The sequence below is a fragment of the Populus nigra genome, chromosome 15, assembly GCF_951802175.1.
Source record: "Populus nigra chromosome 15, ddPopNigr1.1, whole genome shotgun sequence".
NCBI lineage: Eukaryota > Viridiplantae > Streptophyta > Magnoliopsida > Malpighiales > Salicaceae > Populus > Populus nigra.
The window spans coordinates 13,109,302-13,133,331 of NC_084866.1; the positions used below are offsets into that span (position 1 = coordinate 13,109,302).

Here is a 24,030-nt window from a genome sequence, read left to right on the forward strand (position 1 = left end):
GCAGTAGTTGCTTTCGATTTTTTTTTTCATTTAAAATATATTGAATTAATATTTTTTTATTTTTTAAAATTTATTTTTTACATTAAAATAATCTAAAAATATTTAAAACATAAAAAATATTTTTTGTATTTTGTATTTTTTAAAATTAATTTTTTACATTAAAACAATATAAAAATATTAAAAATTAAATTAAATTTCAAAAAAAAATAAATTTAAATTTTTAATTTTTTTTTGAAAAAAGTTGTGTCCGTGGAAATCAAACTTTTTAGTTTTAGGTTTTTTTATTTTTTTATTTTTTACTGGTGTTTTTTACCTGCATGCAAGAAAGTAAGTGAAAAGTCGTTGGCCGACATAAATCCGACCTTTTCTCTTTATGTATTTTGTTTTGGTTTTTTTAGGACAACGAGATTGAGATATTTTATTGGATGCTTGTGATTTCTTTCCTTTGATAATGCTTCATTGATAAGATGGCAAATCGCTAGACTTTTTTTTATATATATATATATATATATAGGTGATAGCCACTAATTGACTTATTTATCATCTTATTTTTTATGTATTTATTTTTATTATTCAACCTGTTTTTTACCTAAAAAATTATTAAATTAATATTTTTTAGATTTTTATATTAAATATTTTTTAAAAAATTCAGATTATTATCACATTAGCACTCCGTCTGAAAGTTTAAATTGTGGATTTTTTATGTTAATCTAAATTTATTTTAAAATATTTATAAAAAATAAAATTAAAAAAATCATTTAAAAAAAAAACATTATTGGAGTTGAAGTGATTATGTCTTACTTTAGTCACCATGCATTCCAATTCAAGATAAACGTCTGTACTTGATTTTGAGTTTGACAATAAGAAGTTAAAAGTAAAAATACTGTGCAATTCGATTTATGTACTGTTCGTGAAATGATGTTTTTGCTCTTTTAAAAAAAAATTAATTGCACTTTTTAAAAATTATTTGGAAATATAATTGTATTTTCCATCTTAAGCATATTAATTTCCTTCATAATCAAAACTAGCAAAAAAAAGGTATAAATATCTTTTTTTATTTAATCATGCACAATAAATTAACAAGTTTATCCTTAAAATAATAAATAAATTAATAGCAGGTTCAGGTTTGGTATTTTATAATTACTGAGATAATCAATAGTATTTTTATTTTTTAACATTAATTAAATATTAATTAATTTAAAAAAAAAATTGAAGTGTGCACCACATACACTAGCATGTAAGATGTACCACCACATTTTAAATGGCACATACAATACCTCTCAGTTAAAGAAAATGTTATTTCGTCATATTATTAGATGCGTCACTGCATCTTTTTTTCTCATAATACCGTGTGTGTCAATGGTGGTAGATGGTTTGACATCGGTCAACTTTTTTTATTTTTTTCTCTCCTACCCAGAAAAATATAGGTTGGTCCTCTTTATTTTTTTATATTTCAACTTTAGTCCTTTTAGTTCCTTGATCATTTTGTCAAATTTTTGTTTGTTTTCAATTTAATTTTTTAATTCTAATTTGTCTCATATCATTTTTTTCAATTTCATCCTTTTTCTTTTAATTTCTATTTTTTTTTATTTGACTCATTTATAAAAGTTTTGATGGTTTTCGATTTCATCCTTTAATCCTAGTTTATGATATATTATTTTTTCTAATTTGATCCTTATTTTTTTTATTTTTGTCCTTTTATTATTTTTTTCAATTTAACTCTCTAATCAAAAATTTGTTATTGCCTTCTAATTTATTTTTTATTTTGATTTTAACCTTCATTTTTTTAATTATGATTTTTTATTTTAGATCTTTTTGTATAATTTTTTTTCTATTTTATCCTTCAACATTTGATTTGTTAGAGATTGGACTTTCAAGTTTTTTTATTTGATTATGTATGGTGCTTCCGGTCTAATGATCGGGATCACGAGCCTAAAAAATTAATTCAAGACGATGGTTTTTTTCATCTTTTGACTTATTTTTTTTATTTTTTCACTTAACATTAGGAAATAGTAAGAATTTAAATTAATAGAATTTATCATTTTGGGACTCAAATAAGAATGGATATTTAAATTAGTAATTAATATCAAGTTTCCCCAAAAAGATTCAAACTGAACAACGTTCAAGATTTCTCTCGTCAAAAATAACACCGAGGGATAAGACTAAACACTGGCATTCAAGCCTTCTTCAATATAATGGATTTCGACTAAGTAGTTCCTGGTTCTTTTTTCTTCTCCTTTTTTTTTCAAGCATTTTTTTTCATGTAATTAACTGTAAAAATATCTTCAAATTAATTTATGCGAATGATTAGAGGGCACCTAATATCGCAGTTTTCTCCCCCAGTAGGGACTTTGATGATGATCAGCAGTGATTAAAGAAGAACAAGAGAATGATTTCACCCAACAAACAAAATCTTTGATCAATCATGTGATCATTCACTTGCAAAATAAATAAATAAATAAATAAATAAATAAATTCTGCTCATATTTAGAGATATAAACATATAACTTGTGATCATTTTATCACGAATTAGGTTGGTTGGTAGGCTGATAGTCGACAGTTTTTCTACTATAAATTGAAGGTCAATTTTGAGCAGTTTTCCTACATCATCATTTTATCACGAATTAGGTTGGTTGACATGCATTTCAGCACAAAAAATTATTTGAAAAACAATAATTACCACACTGCCAAACGTAATCCTCCTCATTAATACCACCAATCATCATTTATTAACATGTATCAATATTTAACCTGGAAAACGGCTTTAATCATTCGGTTTGGGGTTAATTATTTTTATTAAAACAATATCAATTAATTCTTTAAAAATAATTCACAAAGTTAACCTACTTGGGATTAACCAAAACACTAGAAATATAATAATTAAGCCGAGTTAATATCTTTTCGATTTAACTTGAAATCTAATATGAATTAATCTTCAAATTATAAATTTGTCCAAGCAAGCCTCTCACCTTATGGGAATTGTGAAGCTAATTTTCGTTGCAATTGATGTATTTATAAAAAATATTTTTATTATAAATTTTATTGGATCAAATTCTAAAAAAAATAATATTAACAAGATATTTACTTCCCAACCATCCTAAACTTGTAAAGTAACAAGAGTGAATTTTAACTCAATATATCATATTTATTTATTTGGAAGATTTTTTTTTCAATAATATTTATGGCGCACTTTACTGGAATTTGTAGTTCTGATTGCTCTAAAAATGATGACAATTTTAATGAAAAATAAATAAAGATGATGCAGCGAAAAGAATTTTTATGAATATATGCTGGGCTGAGGTTTTTCCCAGTTTGGCCCATATTCTAGTTGAAAGTATGGCCCGTTTTGTTTAACTTCAAATGTTCTTAAGTCCAATATTGAGGCCCATATGGACCAACCAGCCCTGTTCTTAAACAACTTAGGACGTTAGGAGAAGGGGAGCCTGAGAAAGCATGTGCCTCTCTTTTTTTTTTCTCTTTTTTTTGTCACCACAATTTAATAATATAATAAGCGAAGCTAATCCAAGATTTTAAATAATCGATCATCTTCTGAATTTTTTTATTTAATTTAGACTTGATAAATCAACTTAAAAAATTTACAATTAACTGAATTTTAAATTAAACCAGAAAAAGATGTTAAATTGGTAAAAACTAATTGATATGAATAGATTTTTTTTACCCGATTGACTTAGTTAACTAGATACAAACCCAATAAATCTTTTATTTTTAAAAGAACAAAACCACACCATTTTAATAAAAACAATTAGTCTAGGTTAACTCGGTAATATAGAAATCTAGATTTTTTTTTATTAATCTCCAAATTAACTATGAATTTACAAGGATCAAATCCAATTTTTTAAAGGGAATTCTAAAAAAAAAAAAAGCTTGTTACAGGGCAGACTTTGTCTAACTCTTGTTATAGTTTAAAGTTTTTCAAAATCAATCTTACCATTTTTTTTAAAAAAATTACTATGGTCATTTGATGTTAAATAGAAAACAGTTAATGATGGTAGAACCCTTTTTTTGAACTTGTTTTTACTCTTATTAAAGTTTTATTATTATTATTATGAAAAACCATTACGTTTATAAGGTTTGTGAGGAAAATACACAAGAAAATAAGTGAAACAAGTGGGCATGTCAGCCCCGTTTGCTATTTAATGGTAAATGGTCATTGAAATTTTGAAAAAAATTATAAAAATAATATAGCCTAAAATGGACCGCCCCATTTTTATATTTTTCCTAACTTTGATTAGGAGGCTTGGATCTTGGAAAAAACAAGAGAATGGAAAAAAAGTTATTCTGTAAATATTGTGTACCCACTAGAGCTAGAGCTATGCAGTCTCCAATTATTCTGGAAAAGCTTATGATGCTCTGGCAAATCGGACCGACCAGTATGGAAAGCATCTCAATATATTATTTCTTTATTGGTTGGTTCCATGCTGTGATCAAAATCCAACGTTGTCCTGAATCTCAGTGGGCACCACATGATGGCATGGGCAACTGGAGACACCCATGAAGATTACCAAGCACTTTCACTTCCTAAGGATAAGTTCATGTTGCTGTCCCTAGGAGTGTTCTGCCCCAATCATTTTTTAGCATTGATCCCATAATCCAGGACAGATCGAGGGCAGGTTAAAAATTAAAAGGGAATAATATAGAGACAACTAAGAATGAAAAGCAACGTATTTAAATTTGGTAACTGTACTGTGTAGTAACTTGTGTGGACTGACAGAGGCATACAATTCCAAGTTGGTAATTAAGACTGCGTTTGTTTTTTATTAGCTTTCATGTTAGCCGGGAAATAAACATAGCAACATATTTAGGATGGTATAAAACTAGGTTTTACGCCGTGTGAAGTTGTAGTTATTTTTCAAAGTGTTTTTTATGCTGAAATATATTAAAATGATATTTTTTTTTATTTTAAAAAAATTATTTTTTAGATCAGCATATCAAAACGATCCAAAATATATAAAAACATTAATTTTTAACAATAAATAAATTGAGTTTCCAAATGCTTACTTAAATATAAGTTTAGGTTTTGTAAAGCAGTTTTTATATGTTTTTTTAATTGAGTTTCGTAAATATTTTTACTAGTCTCATTTTTACTGTTTGTAGAAAAACCAAAACATTATATCTAAATATTTTATACATGTTTTTTGCTATATATAAATTTCAATCACAATTTTTACCAAACACGTATTTAAATTCAACTAACTACAACTAAAAATATTTTTTCTAAACTTGTTTTTTTGGATCCATAATCACAAAAACTACTTAAAAAACAAATACACCCTAAGTATGCTTAGATTCAATCGGCTCGGTGAAAATATTTGCAACCTTTAGGTATCTTAGCCGGCTTGAAGTGGCCACTTTGGGGGTTGATGCCAAGATTTTGCACACAATTATTATACCTTGCTTGGTATCATAGGTGAATCAGGAATATGGTCGATTATCCAGGTTTTATTTTAAATAATGTTTAAAACAATCTCGTTGAGACATGTTAACCCATTTAATAACTTTAATTTTGTATAAATATATTGATATATTTAGGGGGTGCCTCCGCATGCATATGCTGCACATGATCAGGAGCAAAAGCCATGAAATAAAAATTGTATAGTTTGCTAGCTAGGCACCCTTTTCTTGGATCTTCTCCCTTTTCTTGGATTTTCTCGTCGTAATCCAACAACTATTCTCTTCATTTTTAAACATAGCAACATATTTAGGATGGTATAAAACTAGGTTTTATGTCGTGTGAAGTTGTAGTTATTTTTTAAAATGTTTTTTATGCTGAAATATATTAAAATAATATATATTTTTTTTAAAAAAAATTATTTTTTAGATCAGCGTATCAAAACGATCGAAAATATATATAAAAATTAATTTTTAACAATAAATAAATTGAGTTTCCAAACGCTCACTTAAATATAAGTTTAGGTTTTGTGCAGCAGTTTTTATATGTTTTTTTAATTGAGTTTTGTAAATATTTCTACTAGTCTCCTTTTTACTGTTTGTAAAAAAACAAAAACATTATATCCAAATATTTTATATATTTTTTTTTGCTACACATAAATTTTAATTATAATTTTTACCAAACATGTATCTAAATTCAACTAACTACAACTAATAATATTTTTTCTAAATTTGTTTTTTTAAATTATAATCACAAAAGCTATTTAAAAAACAAATATACCCTAAGCATGCTTAGATTCAATCGGCTCTGTGAAAATATTCGCAACCTTGAGGTATCTTAGCCAGCTTGAAGTGGCCATGTTGGGGGTTGAAGCCAAGATTTTGCACACAATTATTATGAGCGTGTTTGACATTGTGGTTGCGGGTACTTTTCAAATAGTTTTTCGTGCTGAAATGCATGTTAATGATGTTTTTTTATTTTTTAAAAATCATTTTTGACATCAGCACATCAAAATGATTCAAAAAGTACAAACCACACTCAATTTTAACAAAAAAAAAAATTAAATTTTGATGAAACGCAATTACAAACACAATACCAAACGATATCTGCACCTTGCTTGGTATCATGGGGGAATCAGGAATATGGTCGATTATCCAGGTTATATTTTAAATAATATTTAAAACAATATCGTTGGGACATGTTAACCCATTTAATAACTTTAATTTTGTATAAATATATTGATATATTTAGTGGGTGCCTCCTCATGCATATGCTGCACATGATCAGGAGCAAAAGCCATGAAATAAAAATTGTATAGTTTGCTAGCTAGGCACCCTTTTCTTGGATCTTCTCGTCGTAATCCAACAACTATTCTCTCTATTTTTTTTTTAATCATGAACTGTAAAATAATATAAATAATTTTTTATATCAAAATTGATTTTATTTAAATTTTAAGAGATCTAAGTATATTTTTTTTCATATAATCTTTATTCAAAATTCATTTTGAAGGTTGGAAATGGTTTAAACGATTGCTTTTTCTTATTGCCACAATCCAACAACTATTCTCTCTCTTCTCCTTTTAATCAAAGATTGAAAATAATATAAATAATTTTTTATACTGAAACTGATTTTGTTTAAATTTTAAGGGATCTAAGTGTATTTTTTTTTCATATAATCTTTATCATATCATCTATGTTTAATGTTTAACGTCTTTTTAATTTCAATCTTTATTCTTTCAATTTTATCTCTACTTAAAAAGATGCAAATCAATTGAACTTCAAATTGCTCGAAATAGAACTTCGATAATCAAAATAAATAATAAATTTGTTCGAATGTAACATGTGCTAGCTGCACAGTATTCAGCACATGTTTTAGGTTTTTTATTTTTTTAATCTAATAGTCATGTTGGTCAACGAGCAATGATTCATATTGTGTGATTAAAAAGGGATAAGAGTTGGATTTTGCTTTCACTTCATCATGAGAACTCCAATGCCAAAAATAAATTATTTGGCAAGTTGCGGTTCAGACTTTGGAGTATATATATAATTACTGATTTTATATTTGTTGAAGCCTCCGTAATGTTACGTACCTTCCTTCTTTTCCCCGTCTCTACATTTGATGGAAGGGAAAGGGGGGAGCCTCCTTTATATATATAATTTTTTTTTATATCAAGATGTTAATTAGACATAGTTATAATCATATGCTATAGTTTTTTTTTAAAAAATTAAAAGATAATTTTGATTTTTAACTTTATATTAAATCAGTTTTTCTCCTTTTATTCTAAAGCAACCATCAAGCCCAGAAAGTCTAATGGTTAGTGAAGTTAGTTGGCATCACGTTGAAAAAAACACTATGATTTTACAGTGAACCCAACTAGAAGAATAATCTAGTTTAATTATTTTAAGTGAAATAATATCTTTTAAAAAAATTATTAGAATTAATCTGATTAGATTATTAAAAAATCAACATGATGGTTTGGGTTTTGTTGGATTAATGTTTTATTTAATTTAAATATATATTAAAATTAAAAATATATATTTTTAAATAAAAAACATTTTAAAAATTAAGATGAAACACCTTCTCAATCACTCCTACCTGCTCTGGCATCCACCAACCAGTGAGATTGGCATTAGAAATATAAAAGCGATAAAAAAGGGAGAAAAAAGAAAAATAATTCCAGCCCTGCAAGCACCAATGGATAATTGATATTTCTTTCTCGATTGCTCGCCATTTTCACCGACCAGTCCGTTGCCACCAAGCAAAATGGGCCCCGCACGAAGTTTCTTGCTCTGAAATGTTGACAACAGCTTATGGGCGAAGCTCATGAGATTATTTGAGATCACTGTGTGTAAATAGAGGAAAAGAGCTGGCGATCATTGATGAATTTCCTCAAGACGGGACGCCTTGTACGATACAACTAATCATGCGAACCGCGGCGGAATGGTAAGCCTTTTGCGCGACTGAGCTTTTAATTTATGTTTTTTAGGTGGATTTGATTTAAAAAACTGTTTTTTAATCTATATTTGATAACAAAATCATTGTAAGAATCATGATAAATTTATTTGTTGTCTCGAAACATCTAAGAATAAAAATAAATGTGAAATAAAAAATCAACTCGAGTTTAAATATATATTTTTAACAAATTTTAAAGGTAAAAAATATTTAATATAAACTCTCCTGGTTAAATGGAACTATTTTACACAAATATTGTCTGTTTTAGTTATGTGAATCGGTATCAACGATACTTTTTTTTCTCCATAGCTAGAATTTAGCAAATCATCTTTCTTTCATCTTTCAATCAGGAATTAAAAAATAAAAATAAATAAATTTTTGTAACAAAATTAAACTGGAAAAATATTGAGGTACTAAAATTGTATAATTTACATGATTTTTAAAGTTCAAGAAACAAAGTGCGTCGTTTATAAAATTTATATCACATCACCCATATTTGATGTCCTTTTCATTTCGGTCTCTTTTTTTAATCTTATCCTTTCATAATAAATTAAAAATAATTAGTTTTTAATTAGGATTAACTTGTCACAAAAAAATTTAAGAACCAAATTAGAAAAAAAATATTTACATACAACCCATCCACGATAATATACAAGAGAATGAACATTATAGTTTTGCACAAAGAAAAACCTTCGGCTTTTAAAATTATACTTAATAATATTGTTTTAAAGGAAGCTGACAGTTTTCATGAAAGGAGTTGATTAAGACTTTATGATTTTTTTTTTTGAAGACCCAAATGAGATTTACTAATAAGTTATTAAAGATCTAATTTAAGGTTAATGACTGATTGGAATTGCTTATCTTCTATGACATCAATTTTTTATTAATTTACAATTTATTTAAATCATACTAATGTTTCATGTTGAAAAATTTACATTGAAGATTAACTTTCAACAAAATTTCAAGTAAGTAAATTTTATTTTTAATTCGAAATTAAATATCTTCAATAACCATGTTTTTTTTTTAAAAAAAAAATCCAAAATATTTCACGCGCAAAGAAATTTTCCAATTAATCGATCAGAATTTCTTTCTCAATTGCTTGCAATTCACCAGCCAGTCCCCTGCTTCCGAGCAAAGTGGCGTCACACGAAGCTTCCTCTCAAACGTGGACAACAGCTTATGGGCAGATAGGTGACTCTCATGAGATTGGGAGAGATCGATCACTGTGAATACTAAATAGAGGAAAAGAGTCGTGTGAGATCATCAATGAATTTCCTCATAATGGTACGCCTTGCACGATAAAATAATGTTGTTTCGAAGGAAGTTGACATTTTCCATGAAATGAGCTGATTCAGAATTTATGATTTTTTGAAGACCCAGTTGAGATATACTAATAAATAAGGTTAATGACTGGTTGATACAACATATAATTAAACCCCATTGGAATTGCTCATGTATCAACGGAGAAGAAGAAGAAGAAGAAGAAGAAGAAGAAGAAGAAGAACCATCACCATGATTGAGATGACAAAACATGAGCTAGATTTGCTTGCCCTTGACGTTTAATTTTCTTTGCTGAAGAACATAATGATAAATAGCCGTGTAATTCTCTCACATTTCCAGACCACTATTCTTGTAGGATCATGACAAGTCTGCTTGATGTTCAGGATGAAGTTAAGGCCTGGTTTGACAAGGAATTGCAAGAGAACAATACAGGGAAAAAAATCAGCCTGACATCGCTAGCAAGGAGCACTTCTTCTCTTTTTTGTCGTTACAAGGTGTTGTTTGAGTGAAAAGCAGCAAACCCTAAAAATTAATGAGTTAATGAAGTGACATTGTTTTCGAGATTCAAATTAAAGGTTCCAAATTCAAACAATCACCAGAAAGAAATTTTGATGGGTTTAAAACAAATTAATGTAAAAATTAATGAGTTTTAAAATCAACTATGATTAATCATGTTATGCTGCTAGTTGGAGAAATTTTTTTATTAAACATAAAAAAAATTTAGATGGTAGGAAATTTTTTGATATTATTATTAAATTCAGTTTAAAAAATTAAACTTGAAAATTTTATTTAGTTCAAATTAAATCATAAATTAAACCTGGTCAGTTAAATAAAAGGAAAAATTCTTTGAGTATTTTTTTTTTTTTTAAAAAGCTAAAAAAATTGCACAAAATTACAGATCTGCTATTGCTACGGTGAATAAATTGGAAATAATTACAAATTTGCCATTCCTACCGTTAATTGCTACGGTGAAAGTAGGTTTTTCTTTGAGTTTATTGTATAATATATGTTGATGGGTGTATATATATATATATATATATATATATATATATATATATATATATATATATATATATAAATCAAGAAAAGAAAAATCAGAGGCAAAGTTCCACACTTCCACTCCATCACAAATACATTCACTTACTCATCGTCTCTCCTTCTCACAAATCACAACATGCAACTCTCTTCTCTTCTTGTCTGTGCCAATGGTGGTCAATAACTGAAAAGGAAAACCAAGATACATAACCTTAAAAAGAAAAAAAAAAATACTATGGCAACAAATTCTATCAATGGAGAAGCAAACGACGACCAAGAGTCTGTTACCATTCCTCTTCTTACCTCTGAAAGATCAAATGTCAACTCCACTTCTCAAGTTGCCATCGTTGGAGCTAATGTCTGCCCCATTGAAAGTCTTGATTACGAGTAAAACCCAGCTTCCAAAATCTCATCTTTTCATTACTTTCTTTTTCTTTTTTGGTTTATTTCAGTTAAAGATTTGAATTTTTTTTTTGGCTTTGAATTTGGCAGGATTGCTGAGAATGATCTCTTTAAACAAGATTGGAGGAGTGGTGGGAAGATACAAATATTCCAGTATGTGTTCATGAAGTGGTTGCTTTGTTTCTTGATTGGCCTGATTGTTAGCCTTATTGGGTTTTTTAACAATCTTGCTGTGGAAAATATTGCTGGCTTGAAGTTTGTGGTCACCTCCAATATGATGCTGGCCAAAAGGTAATGCGTTAGTATTTATGGTAACATCTTCGTTTCTTTTCCTTTTACTTTTTTATCAAAGTTTGAGACTCAATTATAATTTTCTTTCTGATTCTCTATGTATATGAAGTGAGGAATTGATTTTTCCTTGTAACGATTTGTTTTTCAGAGCTAATTTAGATTATTTTTTCAAGTTACTATGAAAGTTAGTTTCTTTTTTTCTTTTCTTTTTGTTTGTCTGTGGCTTGTTGGAATGTTTAAGAAAATATTTTGATTTCCTTGTTGTGAAGAAAATTCTTTTAATCTTGTTTTGTAAGAGGAGAAAAGGGTTTTGAGTTCAGGGAGAGTGGGAATGGTATTTGATGCATTCTTTTTTGCAGGTTTGGGATGGCTTTTCTTGTGTTCTCAGTTTCTAATTTGACTCTTACCCTTTTTGCATCTATCATCACCGCTTTTATAGCACCAGCTGCTGCTGGTTCAGGTATTCCAGAAGTTAAGGCTTACCTGAATGGTGTGGATGCGCCAGGAATATTTTCCTTGCGAACCTTGATTGTTAAGGTGGGATTTGGAATATTTCTTTTCTTTTTTTTCTTTCTATTTTCGATTGTTTTGAATAGCTTGGGTTCTATAACTTGCATTGACTGACTATGTATTCCATTTGGGTGGGCGATTTGGCTAATCTGATTTCTTGTTGATGTTCTCTGCTTAAATTTAAGAGCAGTTTGTTGTTTGCATGGCTACAGAAAGTCTCATGTATTTTTGTTCATTTTGCAGATTATTGGAAGCATATCTGCAGTTTCCTCATCGCTTTTTGTTGGAAAGGCAGGGCCAATGGTGCACACTGGAGCATGTGTTGCAGCATTGCTTGGTCAGGGTGGATCCAAAAGATTTAGATTAACATGGAGATGGCTTCATTTTTTCAGAAATGACCGAGACCGACGAGATCTTGTAACATGTGGATCAGCTGCTGGAATTGCTGCTGGCTTCCGCGCCCCAGTTGGAGGTGTGCTGTTTGCACTTGAAGAAATGGCATCTTGGTATGTTTCTTGCATTGGAAATGCTATTCAATTGAACATTCTGTAATCTTCCTTTGCTGTTGCTGTTGACTTAACTTGTCATGGTTCCAATTTTTTCATCACAACTTTTTTTGCAATCCACATCAAACTTTCATTTCAGCTTACTACATTCTTTGATTAGTACTTATTGTCTTGGTGTTGAAAAACATGTCCCAAAAAAGGATAAGCCTCTTCATTTTATTGTAAAATTTTATTAGTGGCTTCTCAGATAAATGACAGAATAATATCACCATGTTCACTTGAGCAAATATTAATGTGGGTCAGTTAATAGTCTTCCACCTCCCCTTTTGGATGGACCGGTTCATATAACTAAAAAGTTTCTACAGTTTGCTGCCTGTTGCACGTTGACCACCACTTTCATTTGTTTGTACATGTTGATTCACTGACCATTGCGTGTTTCATTTGTCACTGTTACTTCTACATTTGCACTGTATCTATATGGACATAAGAATTTGCTCCTATGCAATGTGTTTGAGCTGTACCTCTTGCCAATTATTTCTATCTAGTTCCTTCCTGGTGGGAGCAAGATATCAAGGTTGAAGCTGAAATTTTTTCTTCATATCAATGCAGCAATTGGTTATTTGGCTTAGTTTTTGTTGACCATCAGACATCGTGGAAAATTCCGAGGTAGTTTTTTTCAACATTAATATCAATATTTTCTTCTTCAGGTGGAGAAGTGTCCTTCTTTGGAGATCTTTCTTCACAACAGCAGTAGTTGCAATAGTGCTGCGCGCTCTGATTGATTTTTGTTTAAGTGGAAAATGTGGGTTATTTGGCAAAGGAGGGCTCATAATGTTTGATGTGTATTCAGCAAGTGTTACATACCACCTCCTTGATGTTCCTCCTGCGCTTGCCCTTGGAGTTATAGGAGGCATATTGGGAAGTTTGTATAACTTCCTTTCAGACAAGGTTCTTCGGATTTACAACCTCATCAACGAGTAAGCTCTCTTGCACAAAATCATTTCTCAATATGATAACATATGATTCGTGACTCATTTTCATTGATGTATCCAGGAAAGGCATTGCTTACAAAATTTTTCTTGCTTGTGCAATTTCTGTTTCCACATCCTGTCTTCTTTTTGGACTACCGTGGCTTGCCTCTTGCCAACCTTGTCCATCTGATGCATCTGAATCCTGTCCAACAATAGGCCGGTCTGGTAACTTCAAGAAATTTCAATGTCCTCCTGGACATTACAATGATCTGGCCAGCCTTATATTTAACACAAATGATGATGCTGTAAGAAATCTTTTCAGCAAGAACACCAACTCCGAGTTTCAATATTCGTCAATTCTCATATTCTTTGTGACCTGCTTTTTTCTTAGCATCTTTAGCTGTGGGATTGTTGCCCCTGCGGGTCTTTTCGTTCCTGTTATTGTGACTGGTGCATCTTATGGACGTTTTGTTGGAATGCTAGTTGGTTCGCACTCAAGTCTTAATCATGGCCTCTATGCTGTCCTAGGTGCTGCTTCATTTTTAGGTGGATCTATGAGGATGACAGTTTCTCTGTGTGTTATTATCCTAGAATTGACCAATAATCTGTTGCTGCTACCCTTGATAATGCTTGTTCTTCTTATTTCCAAGACTGTGGCTGATGCTTTCAATGGTAATATTTTTGATCTTATCATGAAAGCAAAGGGCTTTCCTTACCTAGAGTCTCATGCTGAGCCCTATATGAGGCAGTTGACTGTTGGTGATGTAGTAACTGGTCCACTCCAGGTCTTTCAGGGCATCGAGAAGGTTGGCAACATAGTACATGTTCTGAGAACTACAAGGCATAATGGATTTCCTGTGGTTGATGAGCCTCCACTTTCCGAGCCTCCAGTTCTTTATGGTCTTATCCTCCGTGCTCATCTTATTGAATTGCTAAAGAAGAAAGCTTTCATGTCCGCTCCAGTGCCTACAAGCATTGATGCCTTAAAGCTGTTCTCTGCTGGTGATTCTGCAGAGAGGGGCTCAGGCAATGGAGACAAGATAGAGGAACTACGATTTACTGAAGAAGAGATGGAGATGTTTTTAGATCTACATCCATTTACTAATGCTTCACCATACACTGTTGTGGAGACAATGTCACTGGCCAAGGCTCTCATACTTTTCCGAGAAGTTGGTTTGAGGCATTTATTGGTGATGCCCAGGATATCTGGTGTAAGAACTTCTGTACCATCTGTTAGCTTTTCTAAAATTCTACCTGTAGATTTCACAAATTGAAGGCACTGCACTTGATAAGAACTTCTATCCCCTTCCCTTTGACCTGTAATCTCCTCCTTTTTCATTCCCGTGAAAGCATTGTTTACTTCAAGCATGCTCAATTATTTTTTCCATTCCAGAAGTTTGTATGTCTTTGCACTTGCACAGAAAATTGCAAGCAACAAATTACTATTTTCCAGTAATTATTTTCCCACAAAACTTTCCCTGCCACAGTTTCCTGAATTACTATGCCTAGCAAATCTTGTTCCACTTTATTTCTACTTTTTCTTGGCTTCTTTTGCTCTCAATTTACTTAATATTTCAGTATACCTTGTTCCTAGAGTGCCTATCAGATTTCATATGTGATGACTTGTTGGTTGCATTTGTTGTGTCCTCTTTCTGCATGTAACTATGGACCTTCCTTGTTATTTTTAGCGAGGAGACTGATCCCCCTCGCATATTCACATACGCTGTCTATGTTTTAATGTTAATTCTCTTTCACTGCAGAGGTCCCCTGTTGTGGGTATACTGACTAGGCACGATTTCATGCCAGAACATATACTTGGTCTGCATCCTTTGCTGATTAGAAGCAGGTGGAAAAGATTAAGAATCCGGGTGCCGCGTGTATTCAAATTCTTCTAGGGCATCAGTCAAGCAGCTCGAGCTCGCCCTTGAAATTAATATCATACATACCCTTATATGAGCTCCAAAATACGGTATCGTGCTATCACCATTCTTGAACTCTTTCCATAGAATCCAGAGCTAAAGAGACAGATGAGAACATCCATTAAATTATCCGGCAGTTAATAATAGGTGGTAATGTGTTCCTGACGAGGTAAATTATTGCGTCATGATGATGCATTGATAGCCAGGAAAACGTTTTCAACTAGTGAGATATATTGTACTTATAGCTCAGTGTATAAATGCAATTGCCCTTTTGTGGGTTCCTTTTTACTTCTTGGAGACAGAGACAGAGTAATCTCTGGAAATTAGTATATTGACTTGAATCAAAATAGTTCATACACGGTTTCTTTTAAAGGAGAATACAAAAACTAAATCAAATCATATATCTTACTTTCCTACTTAGAAGGAAGCGCCAGCTTGCTGATGAAGTAGTCAAATTGTTTCTTTTCAAGTCTCTTTGTAAGTATCTTAACAACTTTCTAGGTGGCTGGAACATATGGATCCATATTATGGATGCATGTTATTCCACTGTTAATATTTTTTTTTGATGTAAACTTAGCTTCTGCAATACTCTGTCATAGTACTTTGATTTTTGGCTCTGTCAAGTATCAACATAATAACTAGAAATTGATCTTCTATCAATTATGCATTTAGCCTAATCTGCATCGGCATCGGTATAGACTTTAATATGTAAATGTTCATCTTCCTCGTGTTATTGACTTCAAAATGTTAGTGAATGCATGAACTGGTTGACCATGCTTTTTTGCAAAGGCTAGATCTGGGCATGTATGGGTCAAGTAAATTAATTTACCCACGAGTTTTTGGTATTGCTCTTGATTCACCACTTCTTCAATTTTGGCAGGTTGGATCTTCAAGTTGGCTTGAATTGGTGTTTCAGTTGCTTTGCATCTCAACAATTTTGTTGCATCAAGTAAATAAAGTACATATTTGCATTGAGTGAAAAATACATCTTTCTTATATTTGCCAACTTCCATTCCCAGAAAATGTTTTAAAGCATCTAAATTTTTAATCTCAAAATCATCAGCAAGTTTCTTCTTAAGTCTTTCTAGCTCGATATTGTTATCACTTATTAGGATTACATCATCCGCATAAATAATTAAGATAAGAATTATACCTGAATGTTTATAGAAACATAAAATGATTTGCTCATAAAATGATTTGCTTGATTTTGAAGTAACCTCGTGATCGATGGCCGGATTCAATGTCGGTACCATGATGTCTGATGTCTTATAGCCTTTTCAATGTGTTCAAACCATGAGGCCATATAAATACTTTTTAGTCTACATGCTTTATGTTTGTTAATTCCCTCTTCAAACTCATATGGTATGCTAATAAAGATATTTTCTTTAAGTCTCCATTTAGAAAAGCAAGTGTATCGTATATTTCTGTGAAGCCTTTTGACACAAGCCTTGTCTTATACTTTTCTAGGTTTTCATTAGCTTTTCATTTAATAGTAAACACTCATTTTCACTCTGCTTTCTTCTTTTCCCTTGATAAGTCAACTACATTCAATTGTCAGTTATATTAAGAGCATTCATTTATTTCATTACTGCTAACTTTTAATTTGGATCACTTGAATAGTTTTTGGAATAAACAATTAAAATATCTTCAAAGTAAAAGCTCTATGATTATTTGAAAGTCTTTGGTAAGATAAATATTTAGCAATGAGATGGTTGGTAGATGATTGAACTCGTTTTCTAATAGCTATAGGAAAGTCAAGGTCTATGCACTTATTATTTAAATGAACAATAGAAGTATGAATATCTAGAACATTCTTGGCACCATCTGTCAGAGAATTTAGTTGATCTTATGTTGGGATGATAGACATGTCTTTACCTTTCATATGAGTTTTTTTTTTTCTAGTATAAACCTAAAGCTTGAAATTTGGATCAATTTGATCCTTTTATAGTATTTCTCCTTGTGTTTGCAATACTCTTGTACCTGGCAATGATTTATTTGTTTTAATATCATGAACATTCTTTTCCTGAAATTGTGATGTTAAGAAAAATAATATTGTCCATAATTGTATTAAGTAATGAAATACACATATTAGGTAATGAAATATACATATTTCAAAAATCATAATCTATCAAATGTTCCACTCCCTGAAGATAATTCTTGGTAAAGTAAAGTTGATTTTCTATATAAAAAATAAAAAAACATCCAATAAAAACATATTTTTATTTGGTACTGCTTTTCCAAATAGGTAACTCTCCATAAAGTTTCCAACAGGTTTCCGTATAGTATTGGTTTCCATGTATTATTTCTAAATGATTTGTCTCGTTTTTAATATCAAAAGGGAATGATTTAGATAAGAGAAAACAAGCAAATATGTTTAATCTGGGTTTATCTTAAGATTTTTATTTATGTGATAAAAATGGTGACTTGATTGGTTTATGATAAAAAGTTGCGAGCTTTACAGAGATATGAAGAAACTATGGGACCTTTTTGTGTTTCGGATACAAAGCATAGACTTCAACAACCTCCATATATATACCTGTCAGCTTCCAAAAGATACCTCCCATCACATCCTTCCTGGGCATCAACATCTGCTTCTGCAGCAACAAGAACATGGTATTTTCCATCCACTAAACTCCAGCTGCAGAGGAAACCCTCAAGAAACTCTCGGACGCCTGAAGATGAACCTCCTGATATCTGAAAACATGCCCTGACAAATAAAAACAAATTCAAAGTGACATCCATCCACCGCAAAAAATAGAAATGCCTTTGACCTAGTCATGTTCAAAGCTTGTATGGTATTGACGGTCTAAACCAACATTGCAGATAAATAAGCTAGTGGAAGATACTGAGGGTTCAATACAAACTAGTTTCTTTCTGATAATCATTCTAATTAACCTTTCAGAATGTTACACGAAGTTCGCTAGTTACCTTCTCCACAGCAAAGCTACGCCATCCTTACCGAAATACAGAATCTTCGGTGCAAGAATATAAAATTTTTAATTTTTTATATTTTTTATTATTTTTTTAATATGTTAATGTTAAAAATAATTTTTTAAAAATAAAAAATTTATTATTTTAATATATTTATAAGTAAAAATGGTTAAATTTACATACTATTCCACCAAATTTTTTTAAAACTTCTGTCAATTCACCAAATCTTTTTAATTTACTGTGCTAATTTTACAAAAAAAAACAATCCAACCACTGACCCAAACACTTCTTATATTATACCCAGCTGAGAAAAGTTTCTGGGGGATAGAATTGAAAAATGATAAATATGCCTCTGCTATTTCATTTAGGTAGTATTTTTTTTACGGTTCAATTGTACTTTTAAAAAATCTTGAATTTTTTTTACTTTAATTTAATTTAATTTTTTATTATATTTTTGGATTATTTTAATATTCTGATATTAAAAAAATAAAAAAAATTATTTTAATATATTTCTAAGTCAAAAAACAAATTTTTATAGTGCTATTTTATCTAAAATCACTATTTTGCCTCCATGTGTTTCTGCAGATTAGTCATCTTACCCCTGCATTTCATACTTCAACTAGATGTAGCCAGTTTTACCCATGTTTTGTTTGATTAACTAAATCACCGGTTATTGGTTTGCACAAATCTAACTAGTTTAATATCCAAAAACAATTTAAAAACAATCCCAATTCAATCTAAATAGGTGATTTATCGGTTTGATTTGTTTGGCTAGTCCAATTATAATAAAAACTAAATGGTATGGAAAAATTACTGTAAATCAAGAGATATTTCATTGTAAATTGTAATAATAGTTTCACTTTCAATTTTTCATCTATTTTTAGCAAGATGTTATTTTAGTTGTTTGTGTTTTTTTTTTCTCCTGACATTTAAAATGCACAATTATTCTCTATTTATTTGGGTCAAGTAAGGGATACACGCCAGACCCGTGGTCTTTAGGGCTGGCAAACACACAAGTCTACAGACCCAGACACCTGAGTATTATAAATATTATTATTTTGATTTTTATTAATATAATTATTAATAAATTTGAAAACAATATTATTACTATTGAAAAACAACCATAAAATTTAAAGGGTAAAATTATTATTATTATTTATTATTATTATTAATAAATTTTTTAAAAAAATATTATTACTATTGATTTGAAAGGATTAAAAATTATAAGAATTTAAGACAAACAAGTTTAATATTATTATTAATATTCTTAATATAATTATTAATAAATTTTTTAAAAAATATTATTACTATTGAAAAACAACCATGTATTTGATTTGAATTATAAAATTAATTAATTAATTATAATTATAATTATTATTCTTTTCATTATTGTTAATATTATTTATTTAATTATTAATAAATTTTTAAAAAATAACTTGGGTTTGGCAGACCCAAGCTCTCTGGGTCTAGAGTATTATTATTATTATTATTATTATTGTTAATATTATTTATATAATTATTAATAAATTTGAAAACAAATTAATATTTTTTATATTCTTAATATATTTTTTAAAAAAATTATATTCAATTGCTGCAGCGCGAAGAATATACTGGTAACTATAGATAGCAGGTAAGACCCACATTTGCCACAAGCATCTTGCTTTGTTTGTTTGAAATTTGGCAAACTTGGAGTGTCATTTTGGTAATCTCACAGCAATTTCAAACTTGGAGTGTCATTTTGGTAATCTCACAGCAACCGAACCCAAGACAACACAGCACACTAAGCACAACCATCATAATAAAAACACTCCAATTCCCCAAGCTCTCTTTCTCTAGAAATCAATCAAATAATTCCATTAATTTTCCAACTTCGGATTTTCTTTTATTTTTTTCTGTTATTGATTATGATTTGGGTTTTTGATTTTTCCTTCTTTTTTGTCCGTCTTTGCAGTGTTGAAAGAAATGAAGCTTTATAAAGGAAGTATGCAAAAAATGGGTTCTTCATCAGTTGAAGATATTTCAGCAATGCAGGTAAATAAAATCACCTTTAAAATTGTGGGGTTTGCTTAAAATCTCCGTTTCATATTAATTAGAGCCTGTAATTGTTTTTTTGGATGTACAAGTATGCTTTTCTTGATGGGGTTATGTTATGGTGTTGTGGTTGTTTTGTTGGTAGTAAATTGTGTTGGAGTTTCTTGCTGGTAAAATGATTTTCTATGGAAAAAGGGTTGTTGCTGATTCTCGAAAAGGACTTGTTCGCATTGGAAGGGTAAACTGGTGTCTTTTGGTTTATTTGTGTTATATAGAGTTTGTGCCTGTGTAAAGATTTTTAGTTACTTTTGTTGTTTTCGTTTATCTTAAGTACTAGATAGTGTGTTTCTAGCATCTTGTTTCCTGTTTGAAGTGGAAATTTTTGAATTGTTCCAGGGTGATGAGGGTTTGCTTCATTTCCAGTGGCTTGATAGAAATTTGAATGTTGTGGAAGATGTATCCTATTTATTATTATGTTTTTGAGCCTGAGATTTTGTTTCTCTCTTCCAACATTGGTTTTTATTTCTTTTTCTGTTTTTTGTTTTGTTAAAATTCTTTTTGGTGAGAACTTGATAGCTTTTTCTTGACGTCTTGATTGATAGGATCGAATTTTTTTTTTTAAGAGGCTGTTTTTGAGAAGGTACACTTTTTTTTCTTAGTTTTTCTTAGATGGGAGATCTTTGACTCTAATAATTGATTGTAATATCATAGATTTCATAATTCTTTGGGTTATTTAGGTTAATCAAGCTTTGGGAAGAGTTTACATCTTGAAATTCAATACAGATGATCAAAAGTTTTTCATTTGGATGCAGGTCAGGTTCATTTTTTGTGTTTTTCACTCTCTTATGTGTAACATTGACTCAGCTGTTAGTTGCATGATTTTGAAAAATTATGTAACATGTTTGCAGGAGCCAAAATCTAAAGATGATTCACAATTATGTAACTCTGTCAACTATTATATTAATTGTACATTTGGTAAATACTTGTGTTTTTAGTCCTTTGTTAGTGTAACACCCTAAAAAATTATCATTTTATCCTTAATGAGTCTTTTTGCTTTCATTTAATGGTTCTTATTCTTTGATAGTATTACTGAACTTCGTTCATCCTAAAATTTTAACCAGATTTTATTTAATATATTTTAAGGTTCCTTATAAAATTTCAGCTCAATCTGATGGTCGGATTTAAAATTACGTCCAATAACGTAAAAGTAGTTAAATTGTGATTTTTCATCAAATTTCTGAATTTCTCTAAAAATTATGAAATTTTAACCCAAGCTAAGGAATCATATTAGAAAGCTCCATAAAAATTTTCAGAATTTTCTAATAACCCGATCGAGAGTTATAAATTTTTTTCTTTTTGTTTTACAAGAAACTAGTTAATTTATAATTTTTCACCCGTTACTATGCTACTCGTCATTATTTTGTTCCTAATTATCTTGACTTATATTTAAATACAAAGTCTAATCTTCTGCCCCTTCCTCCCCCGATCTTTTAAATGCAAATAATTTGGTGTAATTGATAAATCACTTTTGCTAATTTCACATCAGAAAGTTGTATAATTGCTTTATGGTCATCTCTCTCATAGAGGGTTTTTTTTTTGTTATCTTGCATCTGCATTTATCTCCTCCCATCTCCATAATTTCATAAAGAAAACCTCTATTCACATAAAGATCATATTAGACTAATTGGATTTCCTGTTTCTACTTTCTGTTTATTTATTTATTTATTTTAGTTACACACTCCATATATGTGAATTGATCTTCCTAAAATTTTACTAACCAGTTTTACACCTTCAAACTAATGACCTGGCTTATAACTTCAGCACTCATTCAAGAGTGAAGTTTTTCCATCAGCAACGTTGCTGCTTTATCTTGTTGTCTGGCAGAGTTCCTTGATGAAAGAAGAGCCTGATGCTTCTACTCCTTTCCAGGTTTTTGAAGACATGCTTGAAGATAATATCTCATCAATGTATATTTATTATAACAAAGAAGCATACTCAAAGATGATACTTCAACTCTAAAAGTTGATATAGCAAGTAAGAGTAAGGATATAGAGCTAACTAATTTTTTGTTCTTTGAGACTTAGAGTCAGTGGAGCAGAATAAGCCTCCCTTCTCTCATTCTGGTCAATAATCTTGGAGATCCTATGTTCCTGCCTTGATCAAGACTCCTATCTTAGTTATTCAAGAAATATCAAGAAATTTTTCAAAATCATTTCTTGACAGAAACATCTCACCCACCTTAGCCCTTGTCAAATCCTTCATCCCCTTATGCCCTGCTGTAAGAAATCACAGGACCACCGACAGTTAAAAGGACGAATCCACTCTTAGGAATCGTTAAATCCTATAAATGATTGTTCTGATATATTATAGAAATTTTTTGAAATGTAAGAATCAATTAACTCTATGTGGTGAAACAAAATATCTCTCATTCCCCCCTCGAATAAAGTCTTCTTTTTGGTTTTGAAAGGAATGATCTTATGTTGGCTTGAACAGTGCGCTAATCCTTTGAATCCGGTACCAACGGGTATCATACCACCTAGAACGAAGTTTTCTTTCAGGTGTTTCAGCCAATCGATACGACTGCGGAGAGCAGCTTTTGCTAAAACACGAGCAGTTTCTTAAAAACTCGCTTCGGATATGAAACTTTGAGTGCTCAGAGATGCTCTTGTTATTCCCAGCACAGACTTGCCCTCGGGGTAAATTCTAAAACTTGGGGCATCTTTTATATGGAAATTTAGAATCATAACTTGGTGTTTGTCTGTGTATATACATATTTAATTCTTATGATTCTTTGTAAAATAACTTCTAAAAGGTTAAGGAACACTTTTATTACCTAAAAGAAATGGCCCAGTATATATTACATGGCCATTTTCTTTTATTCTAATGTGATTGATTTTTGCTCATCACTCAGGACTGGAAACTTAGTTGTCCCAGACCTTGGTGCAGATGTAATGAATGATGTAACCTCTTCATCAGGACCAATGAAATTGGAAGGCTTGTAATAAATCCTGAGTAATATTGGTGCTGGAGGAATGTTCTGCTCAAATATTGCAATTGACCATATCCTTGTTTGTTGCACTTAGGTTGGCCCGCGTGATGTGATGATATATGTTGCAGGTAGTTCGGGTGATCCAGATGAAGGTAATTATTAATGCTTATTCTATACGTACTGTAAGCTGTGAAAGGATTGTACAACCTTTTTTTCTGCTAATTATGTGCTCTGGCTTGGGATTAGGGGATATACTGAAGCTTCATTTGATAATGCCATTGATTGAGACATTGCCGCTTGAAGAAGGATTAACATCTCACTTACCAGAGGTATAAGACAGTCTTATGTTTGGGATTTCCTGTGTGTTTTATGTCGGTGCATTCTGAGGTAATTATGAGGTTGCAGGGTCACTGCACTCTAGAGGATATTTTAGACTTGTTGCAGAGTCCTCCTTTCCGTCAGTAAATGGATTTTTTTACTTATGTAAGAAATGCGAGGCTGATTCTTCTTGTTCTGTTTCTTGTCCTTTTGATGATAGCCAATTTTACAAGGCTTAACTCTTCTTTTTGTTTGAAGGTTCTCCGAACTGGATATATAGATTTGTCTCAATTTAGGATCAACTTGTAGCATAGCAATGGTTCTTAAATACATGATTTTCTCTTTAGCAAATCATTTACTCATGTTCATCAGCATTAACTAAAATTTTTAGTTAATTCTTTCTTGGGAAATTCTGATTAGGATTGATTATATAACTAATGATTATGGAAACCTGTTCGCCTAACCTGAACAGCCTCTTCCTCGG

General features: G+C 30.6%; 2 protein-coding genes across 22 annotated transcripts; both read left to right on the forward strand.

Annotated features, from left to right (window-relative positions):
* The first annotated feature begins 10,737 nt into the window (after nucleotides 1-10,737).
* LOC133674904 (putative chloride channel-like protein CLC-g) lies at nucleotides 10,738-15,649 on the forward strand. Its single transcript, XM_062096199.1, has 7 exons — nucleotides 10,738-11,065; nucleotides 11,171-11,371; nucleotides 11,731-11,908; nucleotides 12,125-12,387; nucleotides 13,095-13,364; nucleotides 13,441-14,569; nucleotides 15,119-15,649. The coding sequence occupies exons 1-7, from the start codon at nucleotides 10,914-10,916 to the stop codon at nucleotides 15,251-15,253; spliced, it is 2,328 nt and encodes a 775-aa protein (XP_061952183.1). The 5' UTR covers nucleotides 10,738-10,913; the 3' UTR covers nucleotides 15,254-15,649.
* Nucleotides 15,650-19,985: 4,336 nt separating this feature from the next.
* On the forward strand, nucleotides 19,986-23,897 carry LOC133674140 (26S proteasome regulatory subunit RPN13-like). 21 transcript variants are annotated; one of them, XM_062095138.1, is made up of 5 exons: nucleotides 19,986-20,239; nucleotides 20,977-21,051; nucleotides 22,061-22,206; nucleotides 23,323-23,380; nucleotides 23,475-23,897. In XM_062095138.1, exons 1-4 carry the CDS (start codon nucleotides 20,171-20,173, stop codon nucleotides 23,339-23,341), a joined length of 309 nt encoding a protein of 102 aa, XP_061951122.1. In that variant the 5' UTR covers nucleotides 19,986-20,170; the 3' UTR covers nucleotides 23,342-23,380; nucleotides 23,475-23,897. The 21 variants fall into 21 exon arrangements, 1 of the variants encoding a protein (XP_061951122.1); XR_009835137.1 differs by having other exon boundaries at nucleotides 19,986-20,879; nucleotides 20,977-21,056; nucleotides 22,061-23,380; nucleotides 23,475-23,848; XR_009835140.1 differs by having other exon boundaries at nucleotides 19,986-20,879; nucleotides 20,977-21,056; nucleotides 22,169-23,380; nucleotides 23,475-23,848.
* The last annotated feature ends 133 nt before the right edge of the window (nucleotides 23,898-24,030 follow it).